The following is a 20,439-nucleotide window of genomic DNA, read 5'->3' as shown; positions in this document are numbered from 1 at the left end:
AAAGTTGTGAAGTGTTTATGTGCTCCGGTTCTTGACGAAATCCCCGTTTTCATTTGAGGTTGGCAGATGTTTGTTCTGTGGCTGTGATACCCCCTGGATTGTTTCTCCCTAAAGCCATTTCATTTAATCTCCCTCCATTATGCAGTTTTATTCCACAGATGTTTTCAAAACTGTCATGTGTGTTTGATTTATATGAACTACTTTCCTTTCCAGACCTTTTCTCTTCCATATTGAAATTGAGCTTGTCCATTTTATTTTATTACTTATATTTTGGTATATTTTCATCTCTTCATTGTTTTGATTGTGTGATGTGATGTTGTGAATACTGTTATAAGCAGAGAGGGGAATTATTGTATCAGTAAAATGATCATTGACTAAACCATCGTAATCCTTTTTGATAGAAGCAGACACTCTGCCTTCTGAATATTCTGCTGAATTTTGCTAATATATGGTACAAGTGCTTTTTTTCCCCTGTAGCAAGGGGTAGTACTACTTGCCACTTAACTATCCTTTTACGGAGTACAGCTTTGCTTTAGAATGTCTTTTTATTGTAAAGCAAGGGCTAAAGAGACCTAGAGTCAAGTGCAGAAACAGAATGCCTTTCCACTCATACCAATGGAGTTGTGACCACCTAATTCAGGGTGGAGCTCTTCCTCTGGACTCACCATTACTAGTCACAGCCTCAGGAAGACTTTGAGGTCCAAATTGCTGGACACCAGTAAAATACTGTGGGGCAATAATACTCATCATCCTGTCCTCATGCTTTTCTCTACGTTTCTGTGGCCACAGAGAGACAATTTTGTATGAGATGGATCTGTGATTTGCATAGCTCTTAGTCTTATGAGAGATTATAAATTAAGAAATATAGGGTTGGAAGGAAAATCTGTAGTGGAAAAAGTTCCCTTTTGGTCTAGCATAAGAGCTAGGTAAGAAGATTCAGATCTTTTTGTGGCTTTTCTAAGCTTAAATGGGTCTTTAAGAGATGACAGTTCTGTAATGGATCTTGGTGTGATGACTGTCAACATGGTTACACCATTGATGTTAAGATATTAAAAACAGTTGCCCCTGAATACAAGGGAAAGGTGGCTGCTCGAATTAACCTGTTACAGAATCACAGAATCACTAGGTTGGAAAGGACCTTCAAGATCATCAAGTCCAACCATTAATCCAGCGCCACCATGTCCCCTAAACCATGTCCTGAAGCGCCACATCCACACGTTTTTTAAACACTTCCAGAGATGGCGACTCCACCACCTCCCTGGGCAGCCTGTTCCAATGCCTGACCACTCTCTCAGTGAAGAAATTTTTCCTAATATCCAATCTAAACCTCCCCTGGCGCAACTTGAGGCCATTTCCTCTTGTCCTGTCGCTGGTTACCTGGGAGAAGAGGCCAACACCCTCGTCGCCACAACCCCCTTTCAGGTAGTTGTAGAGAGCGATAAGGTCTCCTCTTCTCCAGACTGAACAACCCCAGTTCCCTCAGCCGCTCCTCATAAGACTTGTTCTCCAGACCCCTCACCAGCTTCGTTGCCCTTCTCTGGAGCCTTTCCTTTAGCCCACAGTCTTCTGTGTTTCCCCTGTGAAAAAGGCTGATGGAACAAGCCATGGGCAAGATAAATTTTCGTGGTGAGCCAGGAAGCTTCAGCCTAAAGGTTGGATGCTTTTATTGAATAAAGTTGATCTTGCCATATAATATCCATTTTACTGGATAGCTGTGCTGCTGGTCAGAGTAGTTTTATGATGAGTCAGGAGAAGAAAGGGATCAGGAGAGAGCTATTGAAAATTGTGCCTTTAGTGAGCTATTGGACTTCAGAAGTATATCAACAGAGCAGTGGTAGCTCCAGGCCATCATTTGCAAATTTTTCCTATTATTTGTTTTTTTTTGCAAGGCTTACCAGATCTGCCCAACCTAAACAGCATATTTTGTGGTGAAGGGTAAGTCACTCACAGGCAAAATTTCCTATTTAGTATTTTAGACATTTGAATTTGTAACCCCAAACTTTGAAGAGCAATATTACCTTCTCTGCCTATTCTTTCCAGCCGTTAGTTATGTTCAGTCATAGCCAACCTTCTAAGCCTCTTGCTTATGTCATTTACAATAAATATGCTTTATAAGTGCAAATGTCATGACTTCATGATACTTGTCCCATTTCGTCTTCCCTCTTTCTGATTCAAAGTGATGCAGATACTTCTGTAGCAGAATGGAGAATGTGGATCAGAGTTTGACCACACATTTTATTATATGTCCTCTCTAACTTTCTCATTTGAGCCTGCATGCATTTTGTGGCCTCTATGGGTTACTATAATAAATGTGAATGATAAAGGAGTAAGGAGGTGGCATTACTCCTTTACTGCTTTTGCTTATTTTGAAAACATGACTTCTACACCAGAACACCTTTGCTTGTTTCTTCTGGTCCTGTTGTGCCACATCCCCCTCCCACCTCCCCCCCTTTAAGGGATACCTTAGGAAGCTTTCATGTTTGATTTTTTAATGTAATTATTGCTCTGTAATTAAAATGGATGTAATTACAGTCAGCTCTCTGATATCTGTGGGTGATTTATCTAAGTTGTGAGCAGCAAGACTCTCCATCCTCTCTACCAGAGTCTCAGCTTTACACGAGTTTCTACTGGGAACGCCATCAAGCCTAACCAGTAGACAGTCAGCTCTGTAGATATCCCATGTCTCTTCTCAACCGTATCATTGTGAATGAATATAATTCTAGGAAGCCCTTTTTTTTAAGCTGTTCATATGCACGTACATACACACACTTGCAAGTATCTGCATGCATGTGTGCAGGATGAAGAGTAAGTACCTGCTCATGTTTATCATAAAACTGCCCTTTTTGTGTGTTGCTGTGATTACCTAGGAGTACAGTGACACACACGGGTTACATGAACCACTGGATTTGTGGGTGCCTGAGTAAAATGCTGACACACAATAATTTTACACCGTTTTTCACCAGTTTTTATTTAGAATATACTGTAAGACACAAAGGCAGACAACATGATTTGGTAATGAGACGTAGATTCCTTCAGTAGTTCAAATGTGGATGAACTCAATAGTAACCAAAATGAGGTGGATTTGGCATTATCTAATCCATTTTGCAGTGGACAAAAAGGTTGCTTCAGAAAGTACAGGAGCTGATTCTGTGTAAGCTGCCATCCTTCTCATGAATTTTCCTGTAGAGGAGCGTAGACTAGAACTTGTGATATCCATTAAGGATTCAGAGAAAGAGGAAATTAAGACTGCATATTTCTGTAATGCTCAGATGCAGATCATATTGCTTCTGTCAGTGCTTGTCAGCAAGTCTAGAGTGCATAAATGCAAACTGCTGTTGTGCAGAATGTGAAAATGAGGTTAGAGAAATGGTAGCAGATAATAACCATGAAAGCTTAATCCTAAATAATTCAATTTGCATTGAACTAAACTATTCTTGTAGAAAGAAAGAAATGTCACTAAAAACATTTAGGGCTAGCCATGTAAAGTGTCGATCTTTAAAACTTACGTAGTCCATCTCATCATAATTCACCATCTTTCTTCACAGTTCTTACATAATAAAGGTCCCTACACATTTACCATATCCATACGTTTTATCCTTCTTACAGTCTCACTAATACAAACAGTAACTCTGACTTCATCAACAGTCATGTGATTATTACACCTGCCTGTATTGTTTGCCCGATGGTAAGAAAAGGGCTGGTTGTTTAAAAAAAAAGACAAGACTTGTGTTCTGTTTTTTTTGCAAAATATATTGTGGTGTTTTGTTTCAAAAATGGTTTCCTTTGTGCATACACATGATTTAAAAAATGGCTTAATTTAAAATATGTTTACTTTTAAAGAACTTATGTTATTACTTGCATGTCATGACTGTTGGGATGCTTTGTAGGCAATGATTTGGAAGTAGCCTTCTGAGTTTATTCATGTAACTCTTGGATTCATAAAGGGGCATTTGATTATGCTACACAGATTCTGTGCTTGCTAGGTCTGTTAGAAGTTAGTTTAACAATTTTATTTTTGAGATCAAGCATCAAAGAGATAATTATTCGATTCTCCTTTCTTTAGAGATACTAGAACATCTATAACAGTGGTGAAAATGTGTTGTAGATGTAGAGAAAAATCATATCTTTTTAATCTTTATTATTAAAGGGTTCTGTGACTTTTACATAGCCCTGATACTGGGTGTGAGAACTGGGTGTTTCCCTTTATGGCTTAATTTGATCCAGCCTGAGGTATTTGCAAGCCTCCCAGCATAGTATCCATAAATGATAATGATAATGATGATGATAATGATAATGATAATAAACCCCCCATTGTTTATTTTTCTGGTTTTTTTTTTGTTTTGTTTTTTTAAGAAAATTAAAATTGCTTCTCCTCTTTGTAGATACACTATAAGGAAGAATTTAAAAAATCTAAAGGCAAGTGCATATTTGTACCTGACACCCCGCAACTAAAACATGTGAAAAGTCTCAGTGCTTTTATTTCTGAGGTAAGACCTATAAGACTGAAGAATTCTCTTTGCTTCTTATCCTTCCTAAAAACTCTCTCAGTTGAATATGATGGTTTTTAGCACGGAAAGGATAGCTTATTTCAAATAACAGTTCTGTTTAAAGCTGAAGTGACTTAAAGCGCTGTAGTTAGTGTATACTCTATATGTGAGTAATTGGAATTACGCAACGCTTTTATTTTGGGATTCCAAGATATTTTATTAATGGTTCTAAGGCAATCCTAGCTATCCCATTTTAGGGATGGATAAACTGAGGAATAGGAAAAGGATTTCTTGTTACATATCGTGCAGCGATGAGGTTTGCAAATTATACCTGTGCATAGTTTCCCTGCTGTGGAGAATTCACAGCCTGATAGCAAACAGAAGGAGACAAGGAAACTGTTATCATGTTATCACCTCCATTCTCCTTCAGCAAGGGGACTGGGGCAAACATCAGGTCAATGCCATCTGCAGGTCGCCTGAGTGCTTGCATGCATATATATGCATACCCATGCCACAGTTTTTAGGTCTTTGCATACACAAAGTCACACAAAAACTGTAGTGGCAAAGGCAGAATGTCAGCTTCCAACATGCCAGAACAGTTTACTGCCAGCTCTTCATGTCCCAGGTACAAGGTGTTGTAAGATGGCATCTCAGTTTTTCACAGGTGAGAACAGCTGCAGAGGAGTTTTACCTGACAGAGAGTTGCTTTTGTTAAGGCACTGCTGGTTCTGAGTGATTTTTCTGTCGCTGTGACCCTTGGAAGACTTAAATTTTTGGTGCCTCATTTCTTGTGCTACCTTTAAGATTATGATAAACAACATCTCCATATCCCTGTCTGGAGTTATGTAATTTATACACATTCTATTTTCCATTTCTGATATACATCAGTTTGCTGTGTGGCTACATTCAATATAAATGCATCTGATGAATAGTTTTGTTATATTTATCTTCATATTTTCTGAGAAAGAGTGGCATGTCCCAAGGGGCATAAAATGTGATGAAATTATACTTTCTAAGAGACAGGCTAGTGTAGTCTACAAAAGCACAATACAGAGAGAGTATTTATTGAATCCATCTGTCTGATTCCAAAGAAAAGCTGCTAATTATTAGTCAAAGATTTAGAGATATAAAGATATTTCAAAATTTTAAAACCCACATGTTTTATGTTATCAAACTGTTGAGCATTCTGTCTGCTTATTGCAGCATTACCTGAAGCCAATGATGTGATGGATGGTTTATCTTGTAAATTACTGACCTCTAGTGTCCCATAACCTGTTTTTGCAAAACTTGAACACTGAAATTCTTAACAGCATGTCTGCTGCAGTGAAAAAGAGCCCTCTCTGCTCTTTCGGGAAACAGCAACAAATGTTACAGCAAATTATTGATATATATCATACATATGGGGTACTACTTTCTAATGAACAGCTGTATATTCAACAGTAAATTAATGACATTAGGCAGTATCATAGAATCATAGAATGGTTTGGGGTAGAAGGGACCTTAAAGATCACCTAGTCCAACCCCTCTGCCATGGGCAGGGACACCTTCCGCTAGACCAGGTTGCTCAAAGCCCCATCCAACCTTGCCTTGGAACACATACAGGGATTGGGGCATCCGCAACTTCTCTGGGCAACTTGTTCCAGTGCTTCACCACCCTCATGGTGAAGAATTTCTTCCTTGTGTCTGATTTAAATCTACCCTCTTTCAGTTTAAAGCCATTACCCTTTGTCCTGTCACTTACATGCCCTTGTAAAAAGTCCCTCTCCAGCTTTTAGGCCTCCTTCAGGTACTGGAAAGCTGCAATAAGGTCTCCCTGGAGCCGCCTTTTCTCCAGGCTGAACAACCCCAACTGTCTCAGCCTGTCTTCGTAGGAGAGGTACTCCAGCCTTCTGATGATTTTTGTGGTCCTTCTCTGGACTTGCTGCAACAGGTCCATGTTCTTATGTTGGGGGTCTCGGAGCTGTATGCAGTACTCCAGGTGGGGTCTCACGAGAGCAGACTGGAGGGGGAGAATCACCTCCCTTGACCTGCTGGCCATGCTTCTTTTGTTGTAGCCCAGGATGTGGTTGGGCTTTTGGGCTGCAAGCCTATATTGCTAGGTCATGTTGAGCTTCTCATCAACCAAGGCCCCCAAGTCATTCTCTTCAGGGCTGCTGTCAATCCATTCTCTTCCCAGCCTGTATTTGTGCCTGGGATTGCCCCGACCCAGGTGCAGGACCTGGGTCACACTTGGTCTTGTTGAACCCCATGTCGGTTCACGTAGGTCCACCTCTCAAGCCTGTCAAGGTCCCTCTGGATGGCATCCCTTCCCCTCAGTGTGTCGATTGCACCACTCAGCTTGGTATCATCTGCAAACTTGCTGAGGATGCATTCAATCACACTGTCTACCTTGCCGACAAAGATGTTAAACAGCACTGTTCCCAATACTGACCCTTGAGGAAAGCCACTCGTCACTGGTCTCCACTTGGACTTCAAGCCATTGACCGCAACTACTTGAGTGTGACCATCCAGGCAATTCCTGGAGTGATCCATCCATCAGATCCATGTCTCTCCAATTTAGAGATGAGGTTGTCTTGCAGGCCAGTGTCTTTGCACAAATCCAGGTAGATGACATCAGTCACTCTTCCCTTATGCACCAATGCTATAAGCCTATTGTAGAAGGCCACCTGTCGTGGTTTAGCCCCAGCCAGCAACTAAGCACCATGCAGCCGCTCGCTCACTCCCCCCTTCCCCAGTGGGACGTAGGGAAAATTAGGAAAAAAACTCGTGGGTTGAGATAAAAACAGTTTACTAGGACAGCAAGAGAGAAAGAAACAACAATGATAACAACGATAATAATACCGACAAAGGAATGTACAAGAACAAGTGATGCCCAATACAGCAATTGCTCACCACCTGGTGATCGATAGCCTGTCCCTGAGCAGCGATTTCTGCCTCCTGGCTGACTCCAGTTTATGTACTGGGCATGACGTTGTATGGTAGGGAATATCCCTTTGGCCAGCCTGGGTCAGCTGTCCTGGCTGTGTCCCCTCCCAGCTCCCCATGCATCCCCAGCCTGCTCGCTGGCAGGGCAGCATGAGAAGCTGGACTGTCCTTGACTACTTAGCAACAACTGAAAACATCAGCACATTATCAACATTTTCTCATCCCAAATCCAAAACACATCCTCACACTAGCTTCTGTGAAGAAAACCAGCTCTATCCTGGCTGAAACCAGGACACCATCAAATTTGTCAGGCATAATTTGCCCTTAGTGAAGCCGTGTTGGCTGTCACCAATCACATACTTACTTTCCATGTGCTTTAGCATAGCTTCCAGGAGGGTCTACTCCATGATCTTGCTGGGCACAGAGGTGAGACTCTGTGGCCTGTAGATCCCTGTGTCTTCCTTTATTGCCTTTTTCAAAATGGGAGTTGTGTTTCCCCTTTTCCAGCCAGTAGAAACTTCACTGACTTCTCAGATATAATGGGTAGTGGCTTAGCAACTTATCTGCCAGTTCCCTCAGGACCTGCTGGTGCATCTCATCAGGTCCTGTGGACTTGTGCACCTTCAGGTAACTTAGATGTTCTCGGACCTGATCTCTCCTACAGTGGGTGGTTCTTCATTCTCCCAGTCCCTGCCTCTGCCTTCTGTGGCTTGGGTGGTGTGACTTGAGCACTTGCTGGTGAAGACTGAGGCAAAAATGTCATTGAGTACCTCAGTCTTCTCCATATCCGGGGTAACCACATCTCCTGTTTCCTTCTGGAGAGGGCCCACATTTTCCTTAGTCTTCCTTTTATCACTGATGTACCTACAGAAGCTTTTCTTGTTGCCCTTGATGTCCCTGGCCAGATTTAATTCTGTGAGGGCTTTAGCTTTCCTAACCTGATCCCTGGCTGCTTGGACAATTTCTCTGTATTCCTCCCAGGCTGCCTGTCCTTGCTTCCACCCTCTGTAGGCATCCTTTTTGTGTTTGAGTTTGTCCAGGAGCAATTTGTTCCTCCATGCAGGCTTCCTGGTGTTCTTGTCTGACTTCCTCTTTGTTGGGATGCATCGCTTCTGAGCTTGGAGGAGGTGATCTATGTATTAGTAACCAGCTTTCTTGTGTCCCTCTTCCCTCTAGGGCTTTGTGAACATAAGGCTGCTCCTATCTGTCTATAGAGTGCCTCATCTGCTTGGTCTTCCTGATCGGGTGGCCTGTAGAAGACTGCCACTATAGTGTCACCTGTCCCCGCCCTCCCTTTAAACCTGACCCATAAGCTCTCGGTCAGCTCCTCCTCCAGCCCTGGGATTTAAGATATCTTTGATATTTATGATTACTTTCATAGTAATACTTGACATTATTGTTTTATGAATTTGAAAAACTTAAATGTGAAGAAAAAGCCTCCCAGATATTGAACTATTATTCTGGCCCGTCTCATAAAACCCTTTTGTGAGCAATTGCTAGTACTGAACACTGGAGAAAGTACAGGATAAATAAAAAATAGTTTAAGAAATGAATCTGTAATATGAAAAGATTAAGTAGAAAAGATGGCAGACATCAACTTCAGTGTTGCTGTCCTTTCCAGTTACATTTAATTGCTACTACTTATTAATTGGTAAAATATTTTTTGTTGGCCTCTCATTGCTCCCATTATGCAAAACTTGGGAAAATGGAAAGAAGAAAGGTAATCTTGTTTTTCAGAAATTATCTGTGAAAGGACAGAAAAATAACTGCCATGCCTACTTTATTTTAGACTTCCCCTACAAGTATCTCCACAAAGGAGATACTTTGCATTGCCTTGTGAATTAGGCACCTCCACATAAAATATTTTGAAGTTATTATTTAAAGATCTGGTTTTGCTTGAAAGTTCATGACATTAGATTTTTCCAGTTCTAATGGTCTATGCCATTTTATTTAATAAACTATAGTATGATTACTATATCTTCATTTTTGCATTGTATGTCACCTTTTTCTCCCCTCTAGGTGAAGTATAAAGGAGCTGCTAAGAAAGACCTTTCCAACTCTCTTTATCAGCAGATGCCAGCCACAATTGACAGTGTATTTGCAAAAGAATTAATGCAACTTCAGAGCAAGGTACAATTTTAGAATCACAAAAATGATTTTTAGATGAATTGTGTGACAGATATGACCAATTTGAACAATGTATGTGAACGGGCACTTGATTGCCTGCTTGATTTATTTGGGTGAGTTTATCATCCAGAGTTTATCACCATAACTTCCAAACTACTCGCTTCTAAAACATGGAGAATCTTACTTGTTATGTTTACTAAATGTAAATTTAAAAACTGCTAGTGCATTCATCAATCCAATGAAATCCATTAGAAATCCATGAATGCAATAAGGAATTAATGAATTCAGTGACACTACACTCTGTTTATAGGATAGATGAATCTTATACAACAACCATTTCAATTTGGGTGTTGTATTAGCTTTATAAAATGTTTGATGCTGAAGGAAAAAATAATAAAGTACTTTAATGACATTTAAAGGCACTTACTGGTAGCAGTAAATGTATTTCTGATGGTCTACATACTACCACTCACAACAAATTTTATGGAATTAAAAATATGAAAATAAGTATATTGAACATAGTGTAAAACATGCGAACCAGTAAAATAGTAAATTCTAGTTCAGTTGCCTCCAGGGACGTAAAGATATAATACCATTAATGTAGACAGGTAGCCCTTCACTTCCATTGATCTCAGTGGAATTGTGAGTGTTAAGTATATGTAATATGAATTAAGTTACAGATTTTTATTGTTATTTATGAGAATGACAGCTGATAAGACACTCATGGCTTTCTGTCTGCCAAACATTTCCACATTTTTCTTGTTTTGCCCTTCTGCTCTCTTAAGGATATTGACTACGCATAGTTTCATACAGCCCATCTGTGAAGAAACTCCTAAATCCATATTATTCATTGTATCTCAATATGCATTCTTCTAATGCAGTGATTTTTTTCAAACAAAGGAAAATATTTGTAACAAAAGAAAGCACTGAAATCTCAGGATAGCTTGTGGAGAAATGTTTTGATTTAAAACAATGTGTTAAGGTTATATTAAGCAAAAACATAAAATATGTTTTAGTTTTCATAGTTTGCAATGGAACACTTATACACTCAAGTTAAAGCAGCACAGTAGCTGAAATGACATTAATGTGACATTTCATTGTAAAGTGAGTGATTAGAAAAATTACAGTAGAAATAAATTGGGAATTAAACTTGTATAACATTTTTAAACTGTTAGCTTGATTTATAAAGCATTAGTTAACTAGTTTGCCACAGATTTACTCCTGGATTCATTCCAAATGAGTACATTCTACATTAGTTTACGCAAATGAGGTTAATTAACATCAGTGATGTGGCAGAAAAGATAAATAACTGAGACTAAAAATGAAGACATTTGATTCATTAAAAAAACCCTTTTAAGGAAAAGGCTGACATTTTTATTTGATATTTTTGAAAGTTTTCTTCAATCATCCAACAGTCATAGAGAAACAATTATGCATATAGGATGAGTTATATTTAAGCAGAAACTTTTCCTGTAAAATTCATACCATCCCCTTAGGAATAGATGCATTATAAATCATAACTTACCATAAAACTTAAAGATACGCTGACACATTTTTCCAACTTGTGGTTACTGTTGCAGCGGACCTGAATTTAATGCTACTTTGAGAGAGATCCTAGGGGATTTTCTAGTGGAAAATCTTCTCTACAGTATTCAAATCTAATCCATATTGTGCCTATCACTGCGGTACCTAAGTAGCTAATACACGGATTTCAGATTTCAACTGGGTCAGGATATGGCCGAGAGGATTTCTGCTGCATCTGTCTAGCTGGGATGGTGAATTTACAGGTCATCGCTTCAGCTGGAGGAGACCACGGGTGTGCCCATAGGAAGGAGAGAGAACAGCACCGTCTCGCCATTGTGCCACCTCTCTTGCAAAAAGGCTGTCGCAGGCGCAGAACTGCAGCCTGTTTCTCAATTATAGTAAGCTGATTTTAAATAGGTGCTGATTTTTGGAAAGGTGGAAAATACGAGTACGTGTCCTTCCCATCCACGTTAGAACAAATTTACACCTTTGACTTCCTTTTCGTGCTTCTGGGATGCAAGGCCGGGCTTGAATGCTTTTGTCGCCAGGCCAAGCAGGTGCTTTCTCGCGCTGCGGTGCCGTGTTCTTGGCAGGATCCGTAGCCTCGTCTGCCAGGCAGGTGTTGGGACTAGGGGATCATGGTGTGGAAGAAAGAGAGCCACTGGCTCTCCCCACTACTGCCTGCTGGCACAGGAATGCTGAGGCTGGTATGCCTCCGCCGGGTGATCTCCTTCCACTGGTTTGTCTCTGGCAAATGGCGTCTCCCGTGATTTGATGTTTCCTCCTGAAATGGTGCTGCTGCACTGCTGCTGCCCAGCAACTTCGTTTTCAGCCTACCTCGATCTAGCCCAGTTAATTAATTTTATACATGGTTTCAGATCACACTCGTGGTTTAGGAACTTGGAGGCAACTAGGGGAAGTTTCCTTTTTCTTTCAAGAAATTGTTCACCACCTACAAGCTGCCTTTCTCTGTCCTCTCCTGAGCAAACGGGCTGCCATACCACCATCTTTCACTTTTGCATGCTCTAACCGGTGCAGAAATTGTCATTGACTTCTACAGGGTTCCAGCCGTTCAGTGTCAGCACTGACAGGATCTTGCCATAATGGAGAGTACAAGACCCTGACAGTTGTGGTTCTCCTCCCATGCAGCTTTCTCCCCATATTGGCTGTATTGATTTATGCTCAATTCCCTCTTCGTGATACAGAGGAAAGACTAAACCAAGACCAGCTCTGCTGGCTTTTGCGTAAAGCCCACATTTGCTCTTTTCTGTTTTATGCGGAACTGACACGAAGATGGAAATAAATACCCGTAGAGAAGGAAATCCATCTGAAATTTTGACAAAAAATCATGACACTATTTATGGGAAAAAATGCTTCAGGAGAGTAAAAAAGAAGTTTCATAGCCTCACATACTTGCTTGGCTTTTATCAATTTAGTTTTTTCCTCTACACATAAAATTTGACTGTCACCTTCTAAATAGCTTTCTTGAGGGTGAAGAACCAGATTTTCCTCCCTCTCTCTCTTTTGTCGTAGCTGTCCCCAGGGTAAGATAGACAGAGCAGGAGAAGTCCCAGTCCCTAACGTGTAACTTCACACTCCTTGCCAGCCTACAAAGCTCTCACCGATTTCCCTGTTCTCTGCAGTGAGAAAATAAAGTTGATGAGAGCAGTCTAGGTGGGGAGCCCTCATTTTGATTTTCCTGAGCAGAAATGGACATTTTCTGGAAAAATTGCCATTTTCCTGTGGAAAATATTTCTGAAGGAAAATTTCTGATCATTACTATCTTTGTGCCAAGTCGTCTTCTTGTCTGAAGACCAGTATACCGCGTTCTTCCTTACGCAGAACATTTTTTTTAATAAGGTGTCACAAACAATGATAAAGGTATTTAAAATTGCTTGAGGGGGAAACAATGTTGGAAAAAAAAAAGTATGCGTTTCATCACTTTTTTCATCACTTTATTTCTGCCATAAGAAGAGATTGCACTGTTTTTCTTCTTATCTGAAAGGAATAATCTAAAGCAAACTGAAGGCAGTTTAATTTTCTCCTTTGCACAGGGCAATATCTCAAATAGTAACTATATGTCAAAGCTCAACAGTATTTTTTCTTTGTTTTTAAAGATCATAGGCCAAGTGAATTGTAAGCAATATTTTCAACTTTCAGAGAAAGTTTCAAAGTTTTTCTTCCTTGTGGGCAAAATCCTTTTACTTTCATATGTTCTTGTTTTTTTTTTTTTACTATGATAAAGCTATTTTTGTGGTTTACTGCATCATTTGCAATTATATTACACATTAACAGACTTTTAAAAATTCCTCATGTTTTTTATAGTATCAAATCTCATGTTCGAGATTTCCTGTTTTTTATGGCAGCAGGTATTAGTGTCCTGGACTTCTCTAGTTTTGTTTTACACAAATACATTGGAAAATCTAATTCTCTATCTAGAGATTAAAATGGCATTTTCTGTGTTCTTGAACATTTCCTCCTACAAAATACTACCTTGTGGATTTTAAGTTTGGAGCTCAGCTTACTGACTATGAAGGGAAATATAAATATAAAAATTTAATAGTGTTTAAAGTGTTCCAAAACAGAGGGTCAGTCAGAGTTAAGTTAAAAGAGCACAAAGCCTTCCTTAATGCAGCTTCCTATTGACACACTGGTGTACAAGAGAGATAAGAAAAATAAAAAATGAGTACTTAAAAATTAGTTCAATGTGAAGTCATACCTACTTAAATAATTGCCTTGTATTTCTGGAGTTAATAAATGGTGCCACTACAGAGTAGAGGTTACATCAGTGACCTGTAATACTTGATCTCTCTGTAGAGTAGTTTCATATGTAGATTTGAGAAAGCAAATTCAGTTTCGCTGAAATTTGAAAATTAACATAAAATGAGAAATAATTGTACACATGCTAACATGTAAAATAACGGTTCTAAGCATCTTGATGAAATAATCATCGTAAATGTTTTTTCATGCTTCCTTGGAACTGATTTACAGATCTGGCAATAGTTCTGCACTGAACTGCTGAAAACTAAACTAGACAGCTATTGACCTCCTCCCAGCCTGTGATTGCTTCAAGGTTACTTAAGTCAGTTGATAAGACTAATGTGAAAAGATAGGAAGAACATAGCTGTCAAATAGCAAGTCAAATATTCCTACATTAAGCTAAAGAAAGTCATCTTTTCCCAAGATAGTGAACACTCAATTGTAATTTCTGCTAGTTTTCTCACGTTGGGTGATGTGCTGCCTTAAATACAAACAGATACATTTTCTCACAGTTTTAGTATTCTGTCCTAAAAGATTCTAAGTCAAGAGTTCCCGTCTCAGAACTTTCACAGTATTCTTTTATTGCTATCAAGGGTTTTAGTTTCAAATCCTCTTCCTGGTCAGCTTTCGATCTTATTTAGTATTTGCTGTTTTCTTGGGGATTATTTTAATGCTTGCTCCTGAGAGCTAATAGAAAATGAATTTACTTGATGCTTGCTGCTTCTTCAGGCATCAAAACCTGGTGAATTTTCTTAATGTAAGCCTAAAAGGTTCTGACAAGGATAAGTGCAAGATCAGCTTTTCAGGCGGTTTTAGTATGTGAGTGTGTGTATATGTAAGTATAACATATTACAGTGAAAGCTGGATGAATGCCCAACATTGAGCTCAGTTTCTATTAGAAATATAAGTTTGTTTATAAACTCACAATCCAATGCCATTTTCCTTTACCATGATGACAATTGAATGTAAATATTATTTTTCTTTGTGAAACTGAGGGCTAGTCAAAATGTATATTGTGCTAGCAATTTCCTAACAGTGGAAGAAATAGGTGTTTGACTATGAGCATTTCATATAAACCTTTTTATTTATGAGGAATGCACAAAACCTTTTCTTTCTTTTCTGAAAACAGGAGGGGGAAAAAAAAAAGAAACCTGAGGAAATATTTACATAGCTGATAGATTCAAGTGTGTTTTGAGCAAAAAAACCTTTCCCTTATGCTTTTCCCTGGGCTGTCTTCTCACCTTGTTAAGGTTAATTTTCTGTTTCTGTATATTTCTTTTTCTTCCCTCTGCTGCAATAACAGACTCAGAGAAATCTCTCTGTTGGCTGTGCCTAATATGCCTCTGTTTTGGGTAGAAGCTGGTCTTGTTTCAGGTTTTTGGTTCCATTAAGGAGCTTAATTATTTACTACACTTCTACCTGAATGCAGGTGCACTATGATGCCGGGTTTAACCCAGCTCATATTATTATACCCGCTTTGCTGAGGTCACTAAAGTATAATGTTGCTCTTTTCAGGTTCTCTATAAACAAAAACATGATGCTGAGAAAGGAACTTCAGATTATGCACATATGAAGGAACCTCCAGATGTTAAGCATGCCATGGAAGTCAATAAATACCAGAGTGATGTAAGTACTCCTCCATCTGAAATGATTTCACTTGTTTTGGGTAGATACCTCTCTTACAGCTAACTGAAATGAATTGGGCATGGAATATTTTCATATTTCATTAGTTGGTATTTTTTACATTATTTGCTCTGAAGTAATTTGGGTCACGATGTGTGTTTAAAATATGCTATGAGTAATGGTATGTGACTTTTATTCTAAAGTGCATTGGAAAGCGCTTGTTATTGTTTCTTGGTAGTAACTGTTATTAAGTGCTATCAGTCTGAAATAAAATTACAAAGACAGGTTCTCTGAATTAATGTGTACCTACTCGTACTTTAAAAGTGTATAAAGCTCTTTGTTTACATAAACAGCAGCCTGGTACCAGTGTCTTACACTGTCAACATTTGGGTAGTTTTTCAAGGGTTCTGTTTAGAGGAAAGAAGGGGACTGTTTCTGCCCTGCTCTTGTACGCTTTTATGCACATGAAAAACTTTTTTCCCATCTCATGAGTATGTATTAAATGAGGTCCAAAGAACAATTTATGACTTATTTTACAGAATCTGAGCCATAGAGTTCAATTTGATGCCTGGCACTAGTCTATGCCATTGACCAAAGTATTTGTTCTTGTAATTTTACTTAAATAATTTACAAATAAATTAGAGTACTTAGCAGTATTTATGAAGTTTTTTTTTTTTCTTTTTAATGGCTGCTTGAAGTTCTTTAGGTTTTCACAACATAAAAAGCCTAATAATAGTATTTACATTTTTTTATTAGTTTCAAGTCAGGTTTGATTTAATGGTTGACCTAGCTTATACTAGCTCAATGCACCATTTCTAGGGGTGGAAATGCAACCAAGATTAGTGTGCCTTGAATTATACAAAGACAACTTTGAGGAAAAATGTGTTAGGTTTTGTAAAAGCTTACTTATGAGAAAAGTAAATTTTAGGAGAGGATTGGCTGAAATAGTGAGGTCATTTAAAATGGTACACAAAACCTGTAAGAGCAGCTGACATGTAGATACCTTTAAAGTTATGATCCATTTCCATTATTCTTAGGTAAGCAAGTCAAGTCAGGTAGGTATGTGATTTTATAACTCTCTTTTCTCAGATAAACGGGATATTTGTTTGCTGCTACCAATACAGAAAATGAAGCTTGGTTGTTCAGTTTGAATTAACTTAAATTTACCGTGTCTTCTCTACTGACAGTGTAACAAACAATCAGGTTATGTAGGCTGAAAGCTAAATGTCAGTGTTAGATGTATGTGCAGAATCTTGGCAGCTGGCCGCTGATTAAAAGGCTGCTGGAGAACTTCAGGGAAGCATTATGTTTGAAGAATAACTTTTTCTTCTGCTGGGAAATACCTGTGTTGGAAGTCCCAGCAGTAATTTGCAACCTGCCTTGATTACAGAATTCCCTCTTCCTGTCAAACTCCAGCCATCTCTGCTGCTGGATATCAGATTGACATAGCATAGGATCTGGGAACGTGAACTTCTCTCCCCATAAACAGTAGGAATGTTGGTGGACTACTAGGGAAGGAAATAATGTTGAGAAAAGAGATGGGAATCCCTCTCGGAGAAGGTGGTGGGACCAGGAGAAATATGAGATGAGTTTTTGAATGAAATTCATCATGGTCTGAGGATTAGTAAGCTAGTGCAAAACCCATTCCCATTCTACAGCTGTACATCACCTGCTAACAGAATTAAGGAGAGCAGGGTACAGATGTGAGAGTAAATGAAATTCAGTTGTTTCATCTTCTTTCACCCTTAAAGCAAGCAAAAAAAAAAAAGGAAATGAAGGCAAACATAGGAGGGGAGGACGTTTTGATAAATCAGAACTTTCAACAGCATGTTAAAAATACTAAAAAAATATGAAGGAAATTATTTTCAGCCTCAGCAAACTTCAAAAAAATCAAACAAACCCTCCGTATGCAACATAAAACTTTAAGCAGTTAGTTTCATCTGTTTAAGAACAGGTTCTTTCTGGTTGCTCATGGGGAGCTGCAGTGCAATGGGGGCATATCTTTATCACCTATAAAGGAGCAAGTTACGTAAGTCCAGTTATTGTTCAGTGGAGTTACGCAGCTCCCGCGGGTAGCTGTTTGGGCACCATGGTGAATAGCTGTGGCTTTCTTGTTTTGTAAGTCCAGGTTTAATTAAGAGCTGCGTGAGTTTTCATCTTTGAGTCAGAGCATGGAATAGTGAGCATCCCAAATGCAGAGCATTTGTCTTTCCAGACTATTTCAGGCTATTTGTAGAATCACAGCTTTGAAAGCGCAGGGAAAAAAGGAGGGAAACTACTGGGGGAATAGAAGGACAAAGCTCTTTTATCCACCACTCGGTACAGTATACCTATGGGAGCAGAATGCGTGTTTACCTACAATGCTCCGCCAACTCAGTTCAACCTTTACAAGCAGGGTTTGCATCTAATAGGATTAGGATGTGTTTAAGACTATTTACTCAGCCTTAAAATAAGGCTGACATTTATACTCAACTCTGTGAAATGTGCAATTTCCTTTAAAAATTAAGACTGTATTCAACTTACAATACATTTGTGCTGACATTTTGAAACTGTCATATGCTGTAGGCCTTCAGACCACTTTGAATATAACTAACATGCTGTATAAGTGTGGGCTGAAGCTGCATTATAAGGACATACTGTAAAACCTCCTGAACAATGTGATCATGTGTACGAAAAACATTTTTCTTTTCTTCATACTTAGACTGAAGAAAATTGCTCTCAGAAGAACAAATATGGCTTTTTTAATGATAGGGAATTTACTTGAAAAATAATTTAAATACTACATAATGCTTGAACAAACACGTTTATCCAAACCAGAGTGCTTTTCTCCATAAATTGTGTTTCTGTTTTGTGAAGTGAATATTAATGATGTGACTTTGGCACACAAAGGCATTTGGAGAAAAGTGAAGTAGGGGCTCTCAGCTTACTTTATACCTGTGCTTGGCTGATGTCATTTAGCTCATCTGGAAATTTCCAAACTTGGGACCAAAATTAGGTGGTGGCCCTTAGAAACCCGTCAGGCCTCAAAATAGTGGTTCACCTCGTGTGGCTGAAGATCAAATGGATGGAAGAAAGTAATTGAACAGTGAAATGACATGACAATTAAGTTTCTAAAACAGCAAACACTTGCCACATTGTGCCTGGGTAGAAGCTGCACATAGCATTTGATGAAGGTCCTCAAAGCTGTGGATCACAGTTTTGTCTGTTCCATGACCTGGTCTATCACTGGGCGTTATGAATAGCAACACAATGTTAAGTATTTGTATAGCAATTTATATGTTCTGCTTGGTTAAAATTACTGATTCTCCTCACAGCATTACATTACATGAAATAAGGAAGTGGTGTTCTGATTTTACAAATAAGAAAACTACAGTAGTTTTCAGCAAGGGCAAGTCCTGCCTGACCAACCTAGTGGCCTCCTGTGATGGAGCGACTACCTCAGTGGACAAGGGAAGAACTACCAATGTCATCTATCTGGACTTCTGTAAGGCCTTTGACACGGTCACCCACAACATCCTTCTCTCTAAATTGGAGAGATATGGATATGATGGGTGGACTGTTGAGTGGATGAGAAATTGGTTGGACGGTCACATCCAGGGGTAGTGGTCAACAACTCAATGTCCAGATGGAGATCGGTAATGAGTGGTGTTCCTCAGGGGTCCGTATTGGGACCAGTACTGTTTAATATCTTAATCAGTGACATAGACAGTGGGATGGAGTGCACCCTCAGCAAGTTTGCAGATGATGCCGAGATGAGTGGTGTGGTTGACACACCTGAGGGACAGGATGCCATCCCAAGGGACCTGGACAAGTTTGAGGAATGGGCCTGTGTAAACCTCATGAAGTTCAACAAGTTAAAGTTCAGGGTCCTGAATCTGTGTTGGGGTAACCCCTGGTATCAGTGCAAGCTTAGGGTTGAAAGGATTGAGAGTAGCCCCGTTGAGAAGGACTTGGTGTTACTGGTGGATTAAAAGCTGAACATGAACTGGCCATGTGTGCTCACAGCCTGGAAGGCCAACTGTATCCTGGGCTGCATCAAAAGCAGCGTGGCCAGCAGGTTGAGAGAGGTGATTCTGCCCCTCTGCTCTGCTCTGGGGAGACCCCACCTGCAGTATGGTGAGTGTCCAGCTCTGGAGCCTTCAGCACAGGAAAGACATGGCCCTGTTGGAGTGGGTCCAGAGGAGGGCCACAGAAATGATCAGAGGGACGGAACACCTCTCCTGTGAGGATGGGCTGAGAGAGTTGGGGTTGTTCAGCCTGGAGAAGGCTCTGGGGAGACCCTACTGCAGCCTTCTAGTACTTAAAGGGGGCTTATAAGAAAGATGGGGACAGACATTTTAGCAGGGCCTGTTGTAACAGAAGAAAGGGTAATGTTTTTAAACTAAAAGAGTGTAGATTGAGACTAGATCTAAGGAAGGAATTTTTGACAATGAGGGTGGTGAAACACTGGCACAGGTTGCCCAGAGAGGTGGTCGGAGCCCCATCCCTGGAAAAATTCCTGGTCAGGTTGGACGGGGCTCTGAGCAACCTGATCTAATTGAAGATGTCCCTGCTCATTGCAGGGGTGTTGGACTAGATGACCTTAAAAGGTCCCTTCCAACCCGAAGTTTCTGTGATTCTATGGGGATTCTATACAATAGACTCATCTGTGGACATTTAAAAGGCAGATCTGAGGTTGGAGCCCTATTATCTTCTCTCTTATGCTTATGTACAAAACAGTGCTGCTTTTAAATGTTGACAGTTGGGCAAATGTTTGATATATATGTATACTCTTTGCAGTGCATATGATGTCAGTAGTGGTAATTTATAATGTTGCACTGACCATCTAAATTGAAGAAGTCTATATAGTCTTAGAAATAAGCTTGTTTTCATGTTCAGGATATCACGCAGTCACAATACACACACACACACACACACAAAATTTTTTTCTGATAAAATCAAATCAGCAAATCTTAAACTTGGTCTGCTTAAACACCATCAATAACACCATAAT

At 39.6% G+C, this 20,439-nt stretch overlaps 1 protein-coding gene across 1 annotated transcript in view; it reads left to right on the top strand.

Moving 5' to 3' along the window:
* The window catches only part of LOC104628498 (nebulette-like), a gene marked incomplete at its 3' end in the record, with an annotated part of 45,522 nt that overhangs the window by 2,700 nt on the left and 22,383 nt on the right, over positions 1 to 20,439 (top strand). The window contains exons 3-5 of the mRNA XM_010297114.1: positions 4,383 to 4,487; positions 9,432 to 9,542; positions 15,339 to 15,449. Of these exons, the coding sequence (XP_010295416.1) occupies positions 4,383 to 4,487; positions 9,432 to 9,542; positions 15,339 to 15,449 (327 nt within the window). The remainder of the gene's footprint in view (positions 1 to 4,382; positions 4,488 to 9,431; positions 9,543 to 15,338; positions 15,450 to 20,439) is intronic.

Source organism: Phaethon lepturus, unplaced genomic scaffold (assembly GCF_000687285.1).
Source record: "Phaethon lepturus isolate BGI_N335 unplaced genomic scaffold, ASM68728v1 scaffold3261, whole genome shotgun sequence".
In the NCBI taxonomy this organism is placed as follows: domain Eukaryota; kingdom Metazoa; phylum Chordata; class Aves; order Phaethontiformes; family Phaethontidae; genus Phaethon; species Phaethon lepturus.
Note: the sequence above shows the minus strand (reverse complement) of the source record. Positions and strands in the feature narration are given on the sequence as shown.